The sequence below is a fragment of the Syngnathus scovelli genome, chromosome 3 (assembly GCF_024217435.2).
Source record: "Syngnathus scovelli strain Florida chromosome 3, RoL_Ssco_1.2, whole genome shotgun sequence".
Taxonomy (NCBI): Eukaryota; Metazoa; Chordata; class Actinopteri; order Syngnathiformes; family Syngnathidae; genus Syngnathus; species Syngnathus scovelli.
This window is the reverse complement of record NC_090849.1, coordinates 15,040,180-15,056,643: the sequence shown is the minus strand read 5'-3', so window position 1 is coordinate 15,056,643 and position 16,464 is coordinate 15,040,180. Positions and strand designations below refer to the sequence as shown.

General features: G+C 42.9%; 1 protein-coding gene across 2 annotated transcripts in view; it reads left to right on the top strand.

Moving 5' to 3' along the window:
• The first annotated feature begins 206 nt into the window (after nucleotides 1-206).
• The window catches only part of rorb (RAR-related orphan receptor B), a 20,701-nt gene continuing 4,443 nt past the window's right edge, over nucleotides 207-16,464 (top strand). The window contains exons 1-9 of one of the 2 annotated variants that reach the window (XM_049764067.2): nucleotides 207-547; nucleotides 13,212-13,297; nucleotides 13,405-13,546; nucleotides 13,692-14,123; nucleotides 14,293-14,414; nucleotides 14,639-14,771; nucleotides 14,865-14,972; nucleotides 15,130-15,240; nucleotides 16,098-16,210. In XM_049764067.2, the coding sequence (XP_049620024.1) occupies nucleotides 541-547; nucleotides 13,212-13,297; nucleotides 13,405-13,546; nucleotides 13,692-14,123; nucleotides 14,293-14,414; nucleotides 14,639-14,771; nucleotides 14,865-14,972; nucleotides 15,130-15,240; nucleotides 16,098-16,210 (1,254 nt within the window). In that variant the 5' untranslated portion in view covers nucleotides 207-540. Of the gene's footprint in view, nucleotides 548-12,384; nucleotides 12,728-13,211; nucleotides 13,298-13,404; nucleotides 13,547-13,691; nucleotides 14,124-14,292; nucleotides 14,415-14,638; nucleotides 14,772-14,864; nucleotides 14,973-15,129; nucleotides 15,241-16,097; nucleotides 16,211-16,464 lie in introns of those variants that run through there. The other variant, XM_049764066.2, reaches the window with a different exon arrangement.

The following is a 16,464-nucleotide window of genomic DNA, read 5'->3' as shown; positions in this document are numbered from 1 at the left end:
TTAGATGTTTGAAAACAACCAACCGTATATTGCACTGGGCTGATTAAATGTGGAGGGCGAAGTATTAGCGCCAGAGTGCGCTCAGGCTGCGGGCGTGCGGGCATGTACGCGCGCGCGTGTGTGTAGGCTGCAGGAGAGAGTGGGAGGAGCGGAAAGTGCTTGGGTCCAATCCGAGCTGGCGGGCAAAGCCTCTCCAACACGCTCTCCCCTCCCTCAGCCGGCAGAAAACAGTGGAACCCTCCCGTAGAGGTGAGAGCGCAGATGTCATGAAAGCGACCGCAAGACCAGAGCGCAACCACCGACACGCCGACCGACCTCAGTCCGCCTCCCTGCACCTCCGTCTGGGATGCTTTTAGCGCACAAGCCGCCTCCAATCAGGGCAGCGGTCATCGACGCAGCTCGTCGACATTCTTTTAGTTGTTAGTTGTTTTATTATTTAACAGAGGATCTTGCCTGCCGAGACGCCCCTTTTTCGTTTTAGTGTTTATGTTTATTTCTTCATGACTGCTGCTTTGGGAAGTGAGGCGCAACAGCAACACCATGCGAGGTAAGAGCACCAACTCCACGCATGCATGCATGCGTGCATGCACGCGGTGTGGCGGGATCGTTACATGTTCTTGAAAGTTTATTGTGGGAGTTTTTGGTATGATTGTTTATTTGTATGTTTTAGCTCTCTAGTCGATTTCACTACGATACACAGCTACGCAAGTATATAAAAGTTTATTTCCGCGCGTCAAATGAGCAGGTGAGCAAGTCCACGCATGAGGAGAAATTAAAAGTGGCGCCCGGTTAATCACTTTTGTCAATCACTTTAGTCAATCCATATCAGCTCGCCAACCGGAAATTGCCGCATAATGGAAATACAATTTTTATTCGCCTTTGGTTTGCCTTGTTGATTCGGAGTTGGGTACAAAGTTTATTGGATGTTCCAGGGCCACTTGTCCTGAGGTCCACTAACCCATTTCTCTGCAAGTTGGCCGTCATGTTCAATTTCAACGTCAAAGTCAAGTTGGTTCTCTCTCATTCCGCGTCTTTCTCACTCTCTCTACACGCGCGCATGCACTTACAAAGACACTCACAAGCCTGCGGACCGCTACTTTCCTTTTTTTTTTTTTCTCCATGTACAGTGTTCGACATAAAACAACATTGTATATTGTTTGCAGTTGTAGCACAGTTGCAGTGGGGCCTATTTGGAATGTTAATATCCCTTTGCGGATTTAGTTTTATAGGGACTTTTCGCGCAATTCAGGCTGAGACGAAGTTGAACTTTATGAAAATGCGTTACTGCAAAAGAATTATATCAAACCTCATTGGTAAAAACATCATTTTTACGGTGTCAACTATACTATGCACATGTGTTGTGTGGACATAGCCAATAAATGTGATCGTTATTGGTGTAGTGAATATTTACTATAATTCTTAAAAAAACGACACTGAATTATTCAGTTGAAAGATTCAGGAAATTGGTTTGCTATGCAAAAATACTATATATCTATATAATATAATATCAGATTTATTGTTTATTTTTCAATTAAAATACATAAACTATAGTTTATGTATTTTAATTGAAAAATAAACAATAAATCTGAACAGCAGCAGTGAAATCCATTGCAAACATTATCCAAATTGATACAAAATTATAAATAGCCCTCAAGCACCGCATCTATAGGATGTATGTTCTGCTCACTGTCATGATTTATGTATTTGGATGTCATTTAACATTTTCTGCTGCTGCTACTGCTGCTTAATGCCACCACATCCTTGAGCCGGAAAAAACAACAACGAAAGAAAAAAACAGACAAACATAGCCCACCTCCTTTTCTGTCATCTTTGACCAAACTCCTCTGTCATGCTCCTTGCATTTGTTTTTGTTCACATTCTAGCGACCACTGTTGTGCATGGGAGGCTTCAAGGGGGGGTTCTACGGGAAGCTCCAGCTTTCACTTTACAGCCGCGGTTAGCAGAGGAGGCCCCTGAAGCGTCTCTCTCACCCCTCTTTCTCCATCTCTATCTCTCTCCAGCTTCCTCTCTCCCTCTGCACGCCCGAAAGGGTTTTGTCAGATAGAATTAAATCAGTGTGGGCTGAGCGCCCCCCACTCTCAACCTGTGTGTGAGTGTCTCTCAGCTGCCCTTACATAGAAATGTGCTCACAACCACAAGGCTATAAAAAATAGAGGTCTCTCATGTGCTGTGGTAATTCTCATTTAACAGTAGCCACAACATCTGAAGTTCCGACTGACTATGATGTCACTCTTTTGCCGGCCAAGGAAAACAAAAACTGCACACGGATCCAGGAATAAAATTGGAGCCTTTTTGCGCTTCAAACAATGCGTGTTTTACATTGTGCCTTCACAAAATGATATAAAAATGAAAAAAAATTATTTAACATCAACTTGATGCTTGACTTTTTTCATTTTGATCTAAAACCTAACCAAATTTACATTTTCCATCCTATTCATATACCCAAACAATATAGTTATACTAGTAATACAATTAGTTTTATTCATCTTGTGTGGGACATGTTTGCATTTGCTGCAACGTCAGACAAAGTCTTTGTGCCACTTGGATGCACCCTGGTCAAAGAGTTCGCCATGAAGTAGCCGAAGCGGTGGGGGTCTATAAGGCGGGAGAGGGACGGTCAAAGCGCCATTTGATCTGCAGTGTCTGGCGATATGTCAATCAGAATCTCCCACACTTGGGAAACGATAGGATGATGCAAAGAGAGGAACACTCGTAAGGTGAAGTCGGGATAAGGTCAAAAAGTGCCACAACAGGTGTGGTGATGCTGTAAAATACATATTGCAAAAGATGCTATTCATTGCTTTTGTTCCCAAAGTGCTCATACGCACAGATAGATAGCATCATTCAACACACACACAGACGGTCAAATACTACGCATGACGGCTTCATGCCAATAGAATTAGTTTCATCCTGTTTTACTGTGGAGGCTTGTGCATTGATCCGTCCGATTCCGAAGCACCCCGGGATCGATTTTTCATCAAATCCAACGGAAGCAGTCTGTTCAGATAAATCTATAGTGCATCACTCAGATGACATTACTTCAACCATAGCTCAATCCTGTAATTTAAGATGTTTTTTTCCATATTTTCATACAAAGTGAGATGTATAGACCATACTGAATCCAAACAGACAAAAAGAGCGCAAACGAAAACAGGGCTGAATCGAGATTGTCGGAATCTCACTCCGGAGACATCAAATAATCTGCTACTTTATTTCATGCTGTGAAATATTCAATGTGCACTATTATTGGAGGCCCGAGTGGTCTGTTGTCTGACTCAGTTAGTGACGATTGTGTTGTTTATTGTGCGTTTGTGCTGACTAATGGCGAGTGTTATGTAAGAAGAGAGGAGAGATTACCCCAAGCCCATGCAAGGCCACATTGTTAATCCCTCAACGCAGCCCTACTGACTGAGCTACGGCTTGGATGCTGTTGCAACACACATGTGGGACTCATGTCCCAATAGCCAACACATACCTTCATCTACACCGCTCAACCGCGTTTTGTGTGTGTGCGTGTGTGTGCGTGCGTGTGCGCGCGTGTGTGTGTGTGTGTGTGGCCCGATGGCACTCCTGTAGTCCCACTGAGCCGCTATCATAGCTCATGTTTGTTTAGCTTGAGCTCAGCATAGACTTCATGTTGGTTTTATCCCGCCGTCGCTATCTCGGGGAAATGAGGCGAACGCTGTCCCCCTTCTTTCCATAGTCTCTCTCTTTTCTCTTGAAATCTTAATACACATAAAGCGTGGGCTATATGGCACACTTGAGTTTGTGTAGCCACTTTATAACTACACCATAAGGGATTTTCAGCACTGAACCACTCCGAAACTAAATCTGCCTTGAAGTCATAAGTCCTCTTATGCCAATTTTACTGATTTTAGTGAAGGAACAATGTCTACAGCAATATTCAATATTGGCATTTTTCTCAGATGTAGACAAAAGTTTGTTTATTCTTAATCACCAATGTTTTACTAGAAGAAAAGCTTTGGACGGGTAAAAACACCTGCAGAGTAGCTGAACAGGAAATGATATTATTGTTTGTCCATAACTTTGTGTAGAAAGAAATTTATGAGAGCCCAAATATAGTAGAAAAAGGAAAAGGAGGGTATGGAGTGTTACGGCAATTATTGTTTTCTTCTTCATTTCAACTCAATTTTGTGTGAAATTATTTCATTATCTGCACTTGTAGATGAGCAGATTTGAGGTGACGAAATGCTAAAGCAGACGTTTCAAATCTGTAGGTGGAAATAAAAGGAAGGGCAGGAGAATGAGACTGAGATAAGAAAGGAGAGCAATTAAAAGTCTTAAGGGTTACATAATAAAGTAAGCGTGCATGCATGTGTGCTTAAAGAAGAGGATGTTTAGTTAATTTGCGTCAAATACACATTGTGTCTAAATGCTAGACATACACACGCATACTGCTATAGATACTGTGATTAGATTACATTCGCAAACGGTAGTTGCGCTCAGCAGTGAACAACCAACGCCTGCCTGCACCCATAACGGTGGCATCCAAAGTCCACACTTGGAAACTGCTGCTTATCCAACACAAAATCAGATTACTCCATTGACTGTAGGTTTGTGTCACTGTTACACTTCTACCTCCTTTTATGAATATGCATAGCTGCCTACACATTGGGGATCAAACATATTATCATGCACAAAAAGTCATTTGTTTAGAGGAATTTATCCGCCACAAGTTAAATACAATTAGTTGCTACGTGTAATTTAAAATCAGGCCTCTGTATTTAAAATCATACCTCTGAATGTTTCTGCTAACTGTTGTGTTGGCAGGTGTAAATCTTGCACGTCGCAACAATAAGCCTGTGATTTAGCCAAGTGCATCTTTTCTTAATGACAAAGATTAGCCTGTTTTAGTGCTTGTAATCCCATTGAAGAGATTCTTATTAGGACTATCTTTCCTTCTCTTCATCCTCTCCTCTCTCTCTATCGCTCTCTCTTGAGCAACCTCACTCAGCCCAAGTTCATATGTGTGCGTGTGTGAGAACACACACAGTTGACGTGAGGTCTCTTATCATTCCTTCGTAAAGGGAATGAAATTATGAAACCGAGACCGCTGCTACTTTTACTCACTCAACTCCAATTTAACGTTGATAATGTATTCTGTTAAATCATGCCACTAGAGAGAGATCGAGAAATGGAGAGAAAGCAGGTGAAGAGCAGAGCAGGCTGTGTGTGAGTCTTTGTGATCAATTTGCCTCTGCCAGAGATGCCCCTGGGGCCACTTTGGGGAGAACCTTGTTAGGCTGAGTTAAATTGTTGCCCGAGGCGAGCTATTAGTGGCCATCCCTGAGAGAGGACACACACATATATCGCATGCTCTCGCACTTAAACAGAAAGGCACACGCGTGCATTCAAACGCACACTGCAGCTCCAATGGCCTCTCTCATTCATATGCCCGTGTTCACTCTGGCTTCACTCGCAGGAATACATAAACACACAAGCAGCGTGGAAGAATCCTAACTTGAGGCAGTAAAGTGTCAAAAGATTCAGTTACTGGAAAAAATGGCTTTCACAGTCACAAGTGTGAAAAAAAAATCAGCTAGTTCAACCAAAGTACGACAAATACCTTGGCTAAATCACTTAAGGATTATGTGGGCTGTGTGCAATTTCAGCCCATTTAACTGTGCAATCATTATGGTCTTTTTTTGTCGTGTCTCTAAGGAAGCCGACAAGTTTCTCCCAATCAAGTAAACTTTTTACAGATTAGAGTATTTTGACACCCTTGGATACAATATTTGGTTCAAGGTACGAGTTTGAAATGGATACCACCAGCACCACTATTAGAGTAGTGGGATGTCACTCAGCCAGTTTTAACAAACAAAATGAGACTGAAAACACAATTTGACATGACTGTAAGAGATACGTAGTACATAAAATAGACTGACAGACACTTTATTTGTATTTCAATGGGTGCCTTAATATGCAGTAATTTGTGCGTGATAAAATCATCTTATGGTCACCAATCAATGAAAATGAATTTAATAATAATAATAATAATTCATTAAATTTGTATAGCGCTTTTCAAAAACCCAAAGACGCTTACAGGGAACAAGGCAAAGACATACAGGAGGGGAGGGGGACGGGGAAGAGACAATGGGATAAAATTAAGAAGAGGAAACCAGTTATGGGTAGGGGAGGTCATAGGCTTGAGAGAAGAGGTAAGTTTTTAGACGGGACTTAAATATGGGGAGTGTGGGTGAGTCACAGACAGACTGAGGGAGAGAGTTCCAGAGTCGGGGTGATGTGCAGGAGAAGGCTCTGTCACCGAAGGATTGGAGTTTAGATTTTGGGACTGTCAGACGTGAAGTATTGGAGGATCGGAGGGGACGGTTGGGGCAGCGGTTTCATTAAATGAAATAATTTTTACCATAAGATTTTCTGCTGTTTTTCAGATATGTGGCCCTTTCAAAGTGCTATACAATTCAAATTTATTATTATTATTATTATTATTATTAAATACGAGCCTTATGAGGTGCTCTATTTGACCGAAAGTGTTCAGGCATAATTAAGTCCAATTTATTTTCTTCTTCCTCTTCATCTTAAAATTTCATATTTCTCTAGCGAATCGCAGCCTCCTACGCTGTTTTGCATTTGATACACAATTTATTTTTTGCACCCGGTAGGTCTTAATCAGAAAACTTCTTGCTTCAGTTGCATTTACCAGTTTAGTCAGTCCTTCCAATTTATGCAAAAAATTAAGACTTTTCTCTTTGTCTTTGCATGCATGTCGCTTCCTTCGCTCATATTAGTATCTCTAACCTTTCTTTGGCTCTCTGGGATAGCCACCTTTTTCTCTCCCTTCCCCCCTCAAAGAAACACACACAGACACACACACTGTCAACTACAATTAGACTCAAGAGAAACACCATAGGAGGAGCATTGAAGGAGGATGAGGACATGGCTAGCGCCAACAAACATTATTTTCCCACCCCAGGAGGGAACGACCTCACTCAGCGTGTGCAAACATCTTCTGCTGCACGTTCATTGCCTCAATCCAAGCAAAATATGGACACAGCCACCCCATCGGTGCACACACACGCATGTGTGCTGATGTGAAGAGCAAATCATGACAGTGAGCGATACAAGACAGAAAGCCATGTGCGTGTGCTGCGTGTTCATTTTCATGGCTGATTTCAGGATCCTAATGACCAGATGCAGACCTCTCACACTCGGACCTGTTCCACCCTGATGCGTTCACTCGGTCCTTAAGGAAAGGTCAAAGGCTGTCGGGGTCCTACGGGGTCACCCAGGGGATTGAAGGGCGTGAGTGTACGTCTGTGTGTGAGTGTGTACAGTGGCCATGAGAGGCAGATCAGAGAAGGCAGATGGGCAGACTTTGTGCATGTGTGTGTGTGCGTGTGTATATGTTTTGGGGTAGGGGTTGGGTTTACCCTGTGGATTTTTTCCCACGCCTCCTTCTCCTCTTATCCATCTGAGGACACATGCTGCATTGGGTGGGAGACTGAGTGCGTGTGTGTGTGTGTGTGTGTGTGCGTGCGTGTGTGTGTGTGTGTGTGTGGGGGGGGGGGGGGGGGAGGGAGAGGGGAGAGAGGGGGTTAAGCATAGAATGTCATACAGTAATGTCTGTTTTTTTCCCCAAAATGAGCTCACAGTAATTTATGCATTCGAGCATATCCGAATGTGTTGCAAATTTTGTGCGCGTGCACGTGTGTGTGTGAGAGCGAATCGATGCACTGGATAACAGCCAGTGGCCCCCTTCTGTTCCCTCTCTGTGGTATCCAATCATGCTGCAGCACAATATTCTTTGAGCAAACTGCAGCTGATCCCAGACCTGCTATCTGAGCAATTACCCAGAGTGCTTTGTGGCTGTATGGCAAGCTGGACAAGCTCATGCCCTCTGACACACAGCATGGGGGGTTAGGGCAAGTGAGTGTTTTTTTTTTTTTTTTACATATGTGTGCACAGACCGTTGTGCCGGGAGGCTTTGGTGACGATGGATTTCACGGGGTTGGGAGAAGCAAAATGCTGGAGGGTCTCTGAGACAAATCCATGGTGGTGGGTCTAATAAATGTGTTCAGTCACCGTACATGCTGTAATAGTGTGACAAAGACATGTTTGGAGGGACCCGGCGCAAGACGAAGGCAAGTTATTGCTGCTGTGTGGCATTATGATTATTATTTTAAAAAACAGCAGCCTGTACACTCACTCAAGGATGTTTCAAACCTCATGTTAGTGTGGAAGCAGGTGTTCTCCGTGAGTCAATATCTGTCACTAAATACGTAGAATGGAAGCAATCTGACCAAATTGTAAAGTTGTGAGGTGCACTAAAAAAACTGGAAGCTGCTTTTTGCCTCACTTCTACTTAGTGTATCAACCACTCTCGTAATGAAACCAAAATGGGGAGCTGGAAACGTTGCAGTTAAATGACTGGTAAACACAAAATGTTACTTTTCTTATTCAAATCAAATGTTTATTTCTGGATTAGACAGCCAGTTCTTTTTAAAACAAGTTATACTCTGTTGCATTAGTATCATGTCAGACTATTTACTTAGTGCTGTGCACAAATCGAAGGTGACTCGAATTGAATTGAGAATCAGCTGTTCAAAACAAACGAATCACAATTTTTGCATTGGATTCAGAGCTGTCCATAGCATATTGCACGTGTTTGGATGTGTTTAGATGATCAGTGTAGTATTGTTTTCAATACATACACTCATTTATTATAAATGACTGGGAATTAAAGTAAAATGAAAGAGTTGTGAGGTCTAGCAGGCGTGCCGCAAAGTTAAAATTCCGATACAGTATACATTTATAAATGCACGGTGTTCAAACACAATGACAGACACCCGCAGAAAAACACAGACGTCTGCGAGGCAAAGAACACAAGTAGTATGGATGATTGAAAAAAAAATGATTGAAAATGAGTTTGTCAAGAAGAGCACAAAGTCCAAAGTTTTAGATGTTTCACTCAGCAAGTGAGCCGACGTGCTGCTCAAGTCCATTTGAATCCATCGGGAGAGGAGCGTTTCATTGATTTTAATGGGACAGTAAGATGTGCAAACATGAGAGGAGACACAGGGGAGATAACCCAAGCAGTATTCTTATGCGCTATTCCCAGAAGTGTGACTTAATTCACTTGGCAATCACAGCACCAGAAGTTTTTGCAGTGTTTTTCATCATCAGCGGATGGGAAGAAAAAGCTCGTTCCTCTCTTGGCTTTATACGACAAGGAGTTCTTCCGTGAGATGGAAATAGATCATGAAATACAGAAACTGAGATGATTTCCAAGTCACACAGCCACTTACGGCGTGGAGGAACACTCGGAGACGTGCGGCAATGTCAAACAGAATGAAGTGCGGAAGGGATGGCGAATAGTGATAAGATAATTCCGAGTGCGTGAGACATCTAAGACCAGCGGCAGACTTGTTCACATTTAACAAGCAGGCTTCAGGGGAGGGAAGGAGAAAATGTCGATCTCCTTCATTCTGCCACAAGATAGAATCTCGTTAACTTGGAAAGAAACAATTCATATTTTTAATAACGTAGAAACACCACCCACAGCCATCCTCTCCGTACAAGTCACCCCCTGGGACCTCCGGAGTTTTGTTTGCCTTACTGAAGTGCCTCACGTTGGCAAAAGTTAGGATAGAAAGTGATATCAACTGTTCCATTAAACGGGGAAACTGCAGCACCCAATTCACTCCATTTGTGCGCTATGAGTTGCTCTGGGAGCTTTTCTCTTTTGGAGCCATCCCGCAGGCTGAAAAAATGAAACATGCATGTCCAGTCTGGCTCTTCTCAACAACACACACACACACGCACACACATGCTTTACATGCACAGCAACATCTAGTGGACTGCATTTGTAGTTACATGATGAATATGGAATCTTGATTCATGTCACTTCGTTTATGTACATGCATTTCTGTTCAGAATCCCTTATAAGCGTGTGTTTTAAGATGAAACATTGTAAAGAAAGCGGCGGCCTGCTTTTTTTTTCCCCCTAGTAGCACATTCCCCCTAGTAGATAATTAGGACTCTATTTAAAGAGGGGCAGCCCAGGAAATACACAGGAGAACCTCACTTCATTAAAAATCAATTATGATAATGCACGTGCTGGTGTAATATAGACCTCATGGCCACAATCAGCTATACACACACACACACACGCACGCTGCGTTAACAGCACAGCTATCTGGCCTTGTTATTTCTGAAGTTGTCTTTCTCTTTCTCTCTCATGAGCTTGAGACTGATCCTCCTCTTAGCTGAGGAATCGCCAGCGTTGCAGTCCTGCTCTTACATAAGAACCTCAAGATAAACATTCACACTCCCAGTGGTCAACAGGGCTGTCAGTCACTGAGTTCAGGCGTCCTCCCCACTCCCTAGCAGCAACGTATCTTCCAACTGTGATACTGCTCTGTATAACTTCCTGAATTCCACAACAAAGCTTCCTTGCTCCATGCCAGACACCTCATAAGCAAGAACTAGGGACTCCACACCTAAATTTTACAACGTTTGGAATTAGAGGAGAAACACCTTCAAATAACAAGATTCCATCGATTTAGAGCCTTATCAGGACTGAGATTCTACACAGAGAAGGGTAGTAGGCCGAGATGAGCTAACTATGTAGACACAAATAGCAAAAGAGTTTTTGAATCATACACTAGTAGCCTGGTACAACTTTTTGCCTCAAGTACTTCATTGTAGAAAATCACCAAGTTTGTGTAAAGATCAGTATAACTTTTCAAATAAATACAAACCACGGTTTGAGCACGCATAAATCTTAATTCTGCTTTAATCCTTCCGTGCAGCCGAGGTATAAAAAAGCAAGGATTGTCTACTAAAAGGAAGAAGTGGGAGTCCTTTGCTTTAGCAATTCCTAAATCCTCAGCAGCCGTGATAGAACGAGACGGGAAGGGGGGGTGCAAACAGGACGCTCGGTGACATCACTTCCTTTAAGAGTGTGACAGCTTAGCACATCATTGCTGCGACAGCTAGACGAGTGCAGCGAGTGGGTGGTCACCCTGGCAACAGCAATGCTGTCATGACCGTATCCCCATATCCTACCTGACAGTCCCCGCTGGCAATGAGCACATCACATGCGCACGGTCCACAATACGCACACCCACACACACATTTGCAAACACGCACACGTGCCATGCACATACTTCACTGTTCTTGTCTCTTTATTTGTGGAAAAAGTCACTGGAACACAAACGCTCACTGAAACAATGCTCATGCCCACACGCTTGTGCTCCTTTGGGCATATGTACGAGTACAAAAAGGAGTACAATCTCCCAGAAGACATGCGGTGAATATAGATGTATTGTAATCACTGGAGCAGAGTTGTCAACACATGCTCATACAGACACAAACCTTTGCAGGAAATCAATGTAAATTTACAGTACATGTATCCACGTCACAGCAAGCAAATGTAGACAAAATAAACCGAATCATAAGATCAGGTAAGAGGATTGAAAACAGCAGACATTAATGTGAATGAGACATAACAAGTCTGGATGGTCCCAGACACAACTGAGACATTTCGAAGTGCCTTACAGGCCATGTTCATTTCCTAGCCCATCCATGTGTCAACTGTGCGTCGTCTGCTCTGACCCATTTTAAAGCCAGTTGGGCAGGAATGGGTGGAAATGGGTCAGGTCTTGAGCTGCACCACAACTCACAGCATGCGTGGTACTAGATTTAATTTTAAAAAAAGTGTGCAGCCCTCCATCATTGCTTCACCAAAAGACTAACAAGTCCAAAGCAACAAAATGATTCATTTTTTGCCTCTTGTCCTAAAAAGCACTTGGATTATTTAGAGAAAAATGACATTTGGTTTCCCAGTGGACACAAATGTTAGTCAACTGAAAACTATTGTTGTGCACCACATTGTGGAATTACTCATCTGCATACGAAGAGTTGGAGTAGAAAGACCACTTAAGGTGCAGCAGTCCCCGTCCATAATTACTCAGTCGTATTAGACAGAAGTGTCTCCATTGATCCGCATGTGGGATTATCCAATTATACACACTGAACACTCGTTCCTACACACAATTATTTTATTCGTGAGCACATATGAAATGTAACGTACTATTTAAATATTGGCTCTGGATAAATATACGTATGACGCATGGAGTCACTTTTTTATTTGATACATCTTAACAACCTACAGTTAAAATCGTACAGTAAGGTAACATTAACACTGTCTGAGGAATATTATTTTACTATACTCATTGTACTTTACAATGTTGTGTTGCATCACGAGTATACAGTAGTTTGACAGCAGAGGTTTTGCCCATTTTTGTGGGAACCCACGCAAATGGCACATGGGTGGGAAAGCAGCACGATCCTTTCGGACTCCAGATTAATTTCTTGAAAAAATGACGTAACTTGCTGAACAATGCATAGATCTTACTGGTAAATGGATGGATATTTTAAAACAGTGTTCAGCACTACCACCATCTTGTTGGGAAATAATTTAGGATTAGATAGGCTGTGTAATCTCTTTAGAGAGTGTGCCATCTCAGCAGACAGACCTGCCTATCACTGCATACATGTGCGCATCACTTAGCAGGAGCTGCAGCTTTTGCTTTCCATTGACTATGGAAGATAGGCTGAACTACACTCGCAACAGGTGCGCTTGTGTGATACAGTGAAACATCTTCTGTTGTTTTTATACTGTGCCTTTGGTTTTGGCTGCACATGGAGCTGCCTATACACAGTGAGTAATATTTTAAAAGGGAAACAAATACCGTAAATCTAGACTTTAAACAGAAAAAAAACGTCGTTAAATAACTAAGTGCGTGGATTGTAAAGGAAAGGCTGAAATGTGACATTTTGATCGAGTGAGTGAAAAGTGGCAGGTAGTGATGTAACATCTTTTTTTTCATAACGGGTGACATTATGAACCCGCAGGGGTGTTTCCTTCAAGTGGAGCACAAAGAAGAGACCCACAATTAATGCTGCCTTGTCACCAAGGTGTTTGAGTGTGTACTTGGGAGCAAGCATACGCTCCGCGATGTTGCAGTCATTAGGGAAACTCTTGCAAAGACGTACACAAGGTCTACATGTCACACTGCCCTTGTGAAGGTCTTTTTATAACTCTTCGGGGCTTTACAGCCAATTGTCATTTAAGTCCTCTCACTGTGCTTTACTTCACCCTCACATTTGAAAATGTTTCTTTTTGCACCTCTCTCTGCTTGCAGCTCAAATCGAAGTAATACCGTGCAAAATTTGCGGAGACAAATCATCAGGCATCCACTACGGAGTCATCACATGTGAGGGTTGTAAGGTAAGATTTCACAAAGTGGAAGACAACACAACATCACAAAAGGAGTTTGTATGTTTTGTTCAGATACCCCGAGTCAGTATTAATGCATTGTGTTGACGTGCAAACAGGGATTCTTCCGAAGGAGTCAGCAGAACAACGCATCCTACTCCTGCCCCCGCCAGAGGAACTGCCTCATCGACAGAACAAACCGCAACCGATGCCAACACTGCCGCCTTCAGAAGTGTCTAGCCCTAGGAATGTCCAGAGATGGTGAGGACCTTTTGGTCTACAATTGACAAGTATCTTGTACGGGAAATGAACAATGCTGACATAAATGCATGAGTAAAACAAAAGCTAAATCACGCCACAATTCTAATCCTGCATCTGGTATCTCTCTGCCCCTCTTCTTTGTTAGCGGTGAAGTTTGGACGCATGTCAAAGAAACAACGTGACAGTCTGTATGCAGAGGTCCAAAAGCATCAGGCCCGACTACAGGAGCAGCGGCAACAGCAGACGGGGGAAGCGGAAGCTTTGGCACGGGTTTACTCATCTAGCCTAACCAATGGACTGTCAACCCTCAACCATGAGATTGGGGGCACTTATGCCAATGGTCACGTCATTGACCTGCCCAAGGGTGGCCACGCTAATGGTGCTGGACTTCCAGGGGGCTACTATGGGATGGATTCCACCCAGCCGTCTCCAGACCAGTCAGGTTTGGACATGTCGGGCATGAAGCACATAAAACAGGAGCCAGTCTACGACTTGACGCCAGTGCCCAACCTGTTCAGCTATGCTGGCTACCAGGACAGTCAACTGGGACACAACAACGTCAGCATGGGAGAACTAGGTAAAGATCACGTCAAACACACAAACCCAAGTGACAAAATAGGTGACAAATTCACAAATGCTCTAATCACTCTTAGATTGTATAGAAACACAATAACAAATACATACAGAACGAGTGTACACACATAACAGATAGCAGATACTGAATTGACTTACCTCCTCTCGCCCAGACCGCATTGCTCAGAATATCATCAAGTCTCATCTGGAGACGTGTCAGTACACCTCTGAGGAGTTGCAACAGTTGGCCTGGCAAACACACTCCTATGAGGAAGTCAAAATGTACCAGAGCAAGGTGAGTTTCCTTTTATGACACTATTCTCCTTGTTTGATGTGAACAATTTAGATTTAGGGTTTCCTGTGGAGTTTTCCCATCGCTCCCCTCCTAGTCATGCATTGTACTCTGATTTGAGATGTCACTTAATTCATATTCTTCATGAACGATGGCATGCTTAGTGTGTATTAAATGCAATTACAAGATAGAGATAACATACCCAACTTTCATGTGGTCCGGTTTAGCCTCGGGACGTGTTGTGGCAGCAGTGTGCCATTCAGATCACACATGCGATCCAGTACGTGGTAGAGTTTGCCAAGCGCATCTCAGGGTTTATGGAGCTGTGTCAAAATGACCAGATCCTCCTGCTGAAATCAGGTGAGTCCACTTATGTTTGGTCTCTTACTCCACCTGTATGCACCAAGAAGAATGTCAGGCTTCAACGCTAGCTCTGTTGTCCGTCTCTCTCAGGTTGTTTAGAGGTCGTCCTGGTGAGGATGTCCAGGGCATTCAACCCTCTCAACAACACCGTGCTTTTTGAGGGGAAATATGGAGGCATGCAGATGTTCAAAGCTCTGGGTAAGACTTAGATTAGCTGTACATTTTTGTCGGGTATGAATGACAGTCAGGGCCAATTGAAGGAAAAATGTCCTCTGAAATAGTCGAATTCCTCTGAGCATGAAGGACTACAGTAAGAGTAATGACTTTATTTCTCTCCTCTGTGCTTGCTTTCAAGGTTGTGATGACTTAGTGAGCGCAGTGTTTGACTTTGCCAAGAGTTTGTGCTCACTGCAGCTGACGGAGGAGGAGATCGCTCTCTTCTCGGCAGCTGTCCTCATTTCCACAGGTCAGTGAACAATCACTGATTGTATTAGAATGAAAGTAGCGCATTCAAATTTCAACAAATTGTCATCGTAGTGCAAATCATTCACAAGAATATACAGTGTCTGTCTACCAAAAATGAATTCAAACAGACATGCAGTAAGATGTAACAATTATAATATTCTTTCACGCTACAGATGTATGATTTCACGTGGTATAAATTGGCATTACACTCAGTGGCTTTTTAATGTATTTGTACCCAACACAGTGTAAATCAGCGCCTGGGCTCTTGGTAGTTTTGCAGATGTACGCGGCTGGAAATGTGTATTTTGTGCCATAATGGGTGTGAAAACAGTCAACTTACTTTGCAGCCAATGGAAGCGAATCCCCTTTAAATTGCTCACGCAAGTGACGCAGTTTCACTTGTCGGAAGCAGAAACTGATTTGTTGGTGTCCGTGCAGGGGATCAAAGCCCACAAAGATTGTTTATATGAGGAAGTGCAAGCAGATTTCCACGGGACTGATTTAAAGTTGGCCAGGCACAGATCACTGCTGTGAAGTGGGCCGCAATCCACCCTGATTGCTCGTGGTGTCTGTCAAATGTAACAAAATCACCCTATGCAATCTTGCATCAAAACTTAGATGTAGTTCCAGCAAACGTAAAGCCACCAAATTGTCAGGTGCGCCAGGGGGCACCTGCCATAATCCCAAACAGATAAAATGAAGCTTGCAAAAGAAGGAAAATCAAGAACGTCTGTTTTATGCCAGGATCGCAGCTGTGCTGTCTATGAATACAGAGCCCGCAATATGCACCTGTCTGGTTACTCTGTAAACAACTATGGAATAGTGTTGCGCACAAATAATGAACAAATCTCTTTTCAGATCGGCCATGGTTGATGGAGCCCCGCAAAGTTCAGAAACTCCAGGAGAAGATCTACTTTTCTCTGCAGCACATTATGCAGAAGAACCACATGGACGAAGATGCATTGGCTAAGGTAAGACAACCCATCATATCCGCAAATTGTTTGTCTTTTTACTCAGTTAATATGTATTGTTTTAAAAAAAATGTAACTTTTTAAATGTATGGGAAATGAAAACACCTGAAAACCTGTTGATGTTATCGTTAGAAAAACTACATGATGAAATAATTTTCATCAATGCATTCATTTTTTTCCATTTAATTGAGAATTTAACAAGTGGATCATTTTTCTTAAACGCAGAATGTGCATTTGTCTATTTTCGCGGTTGT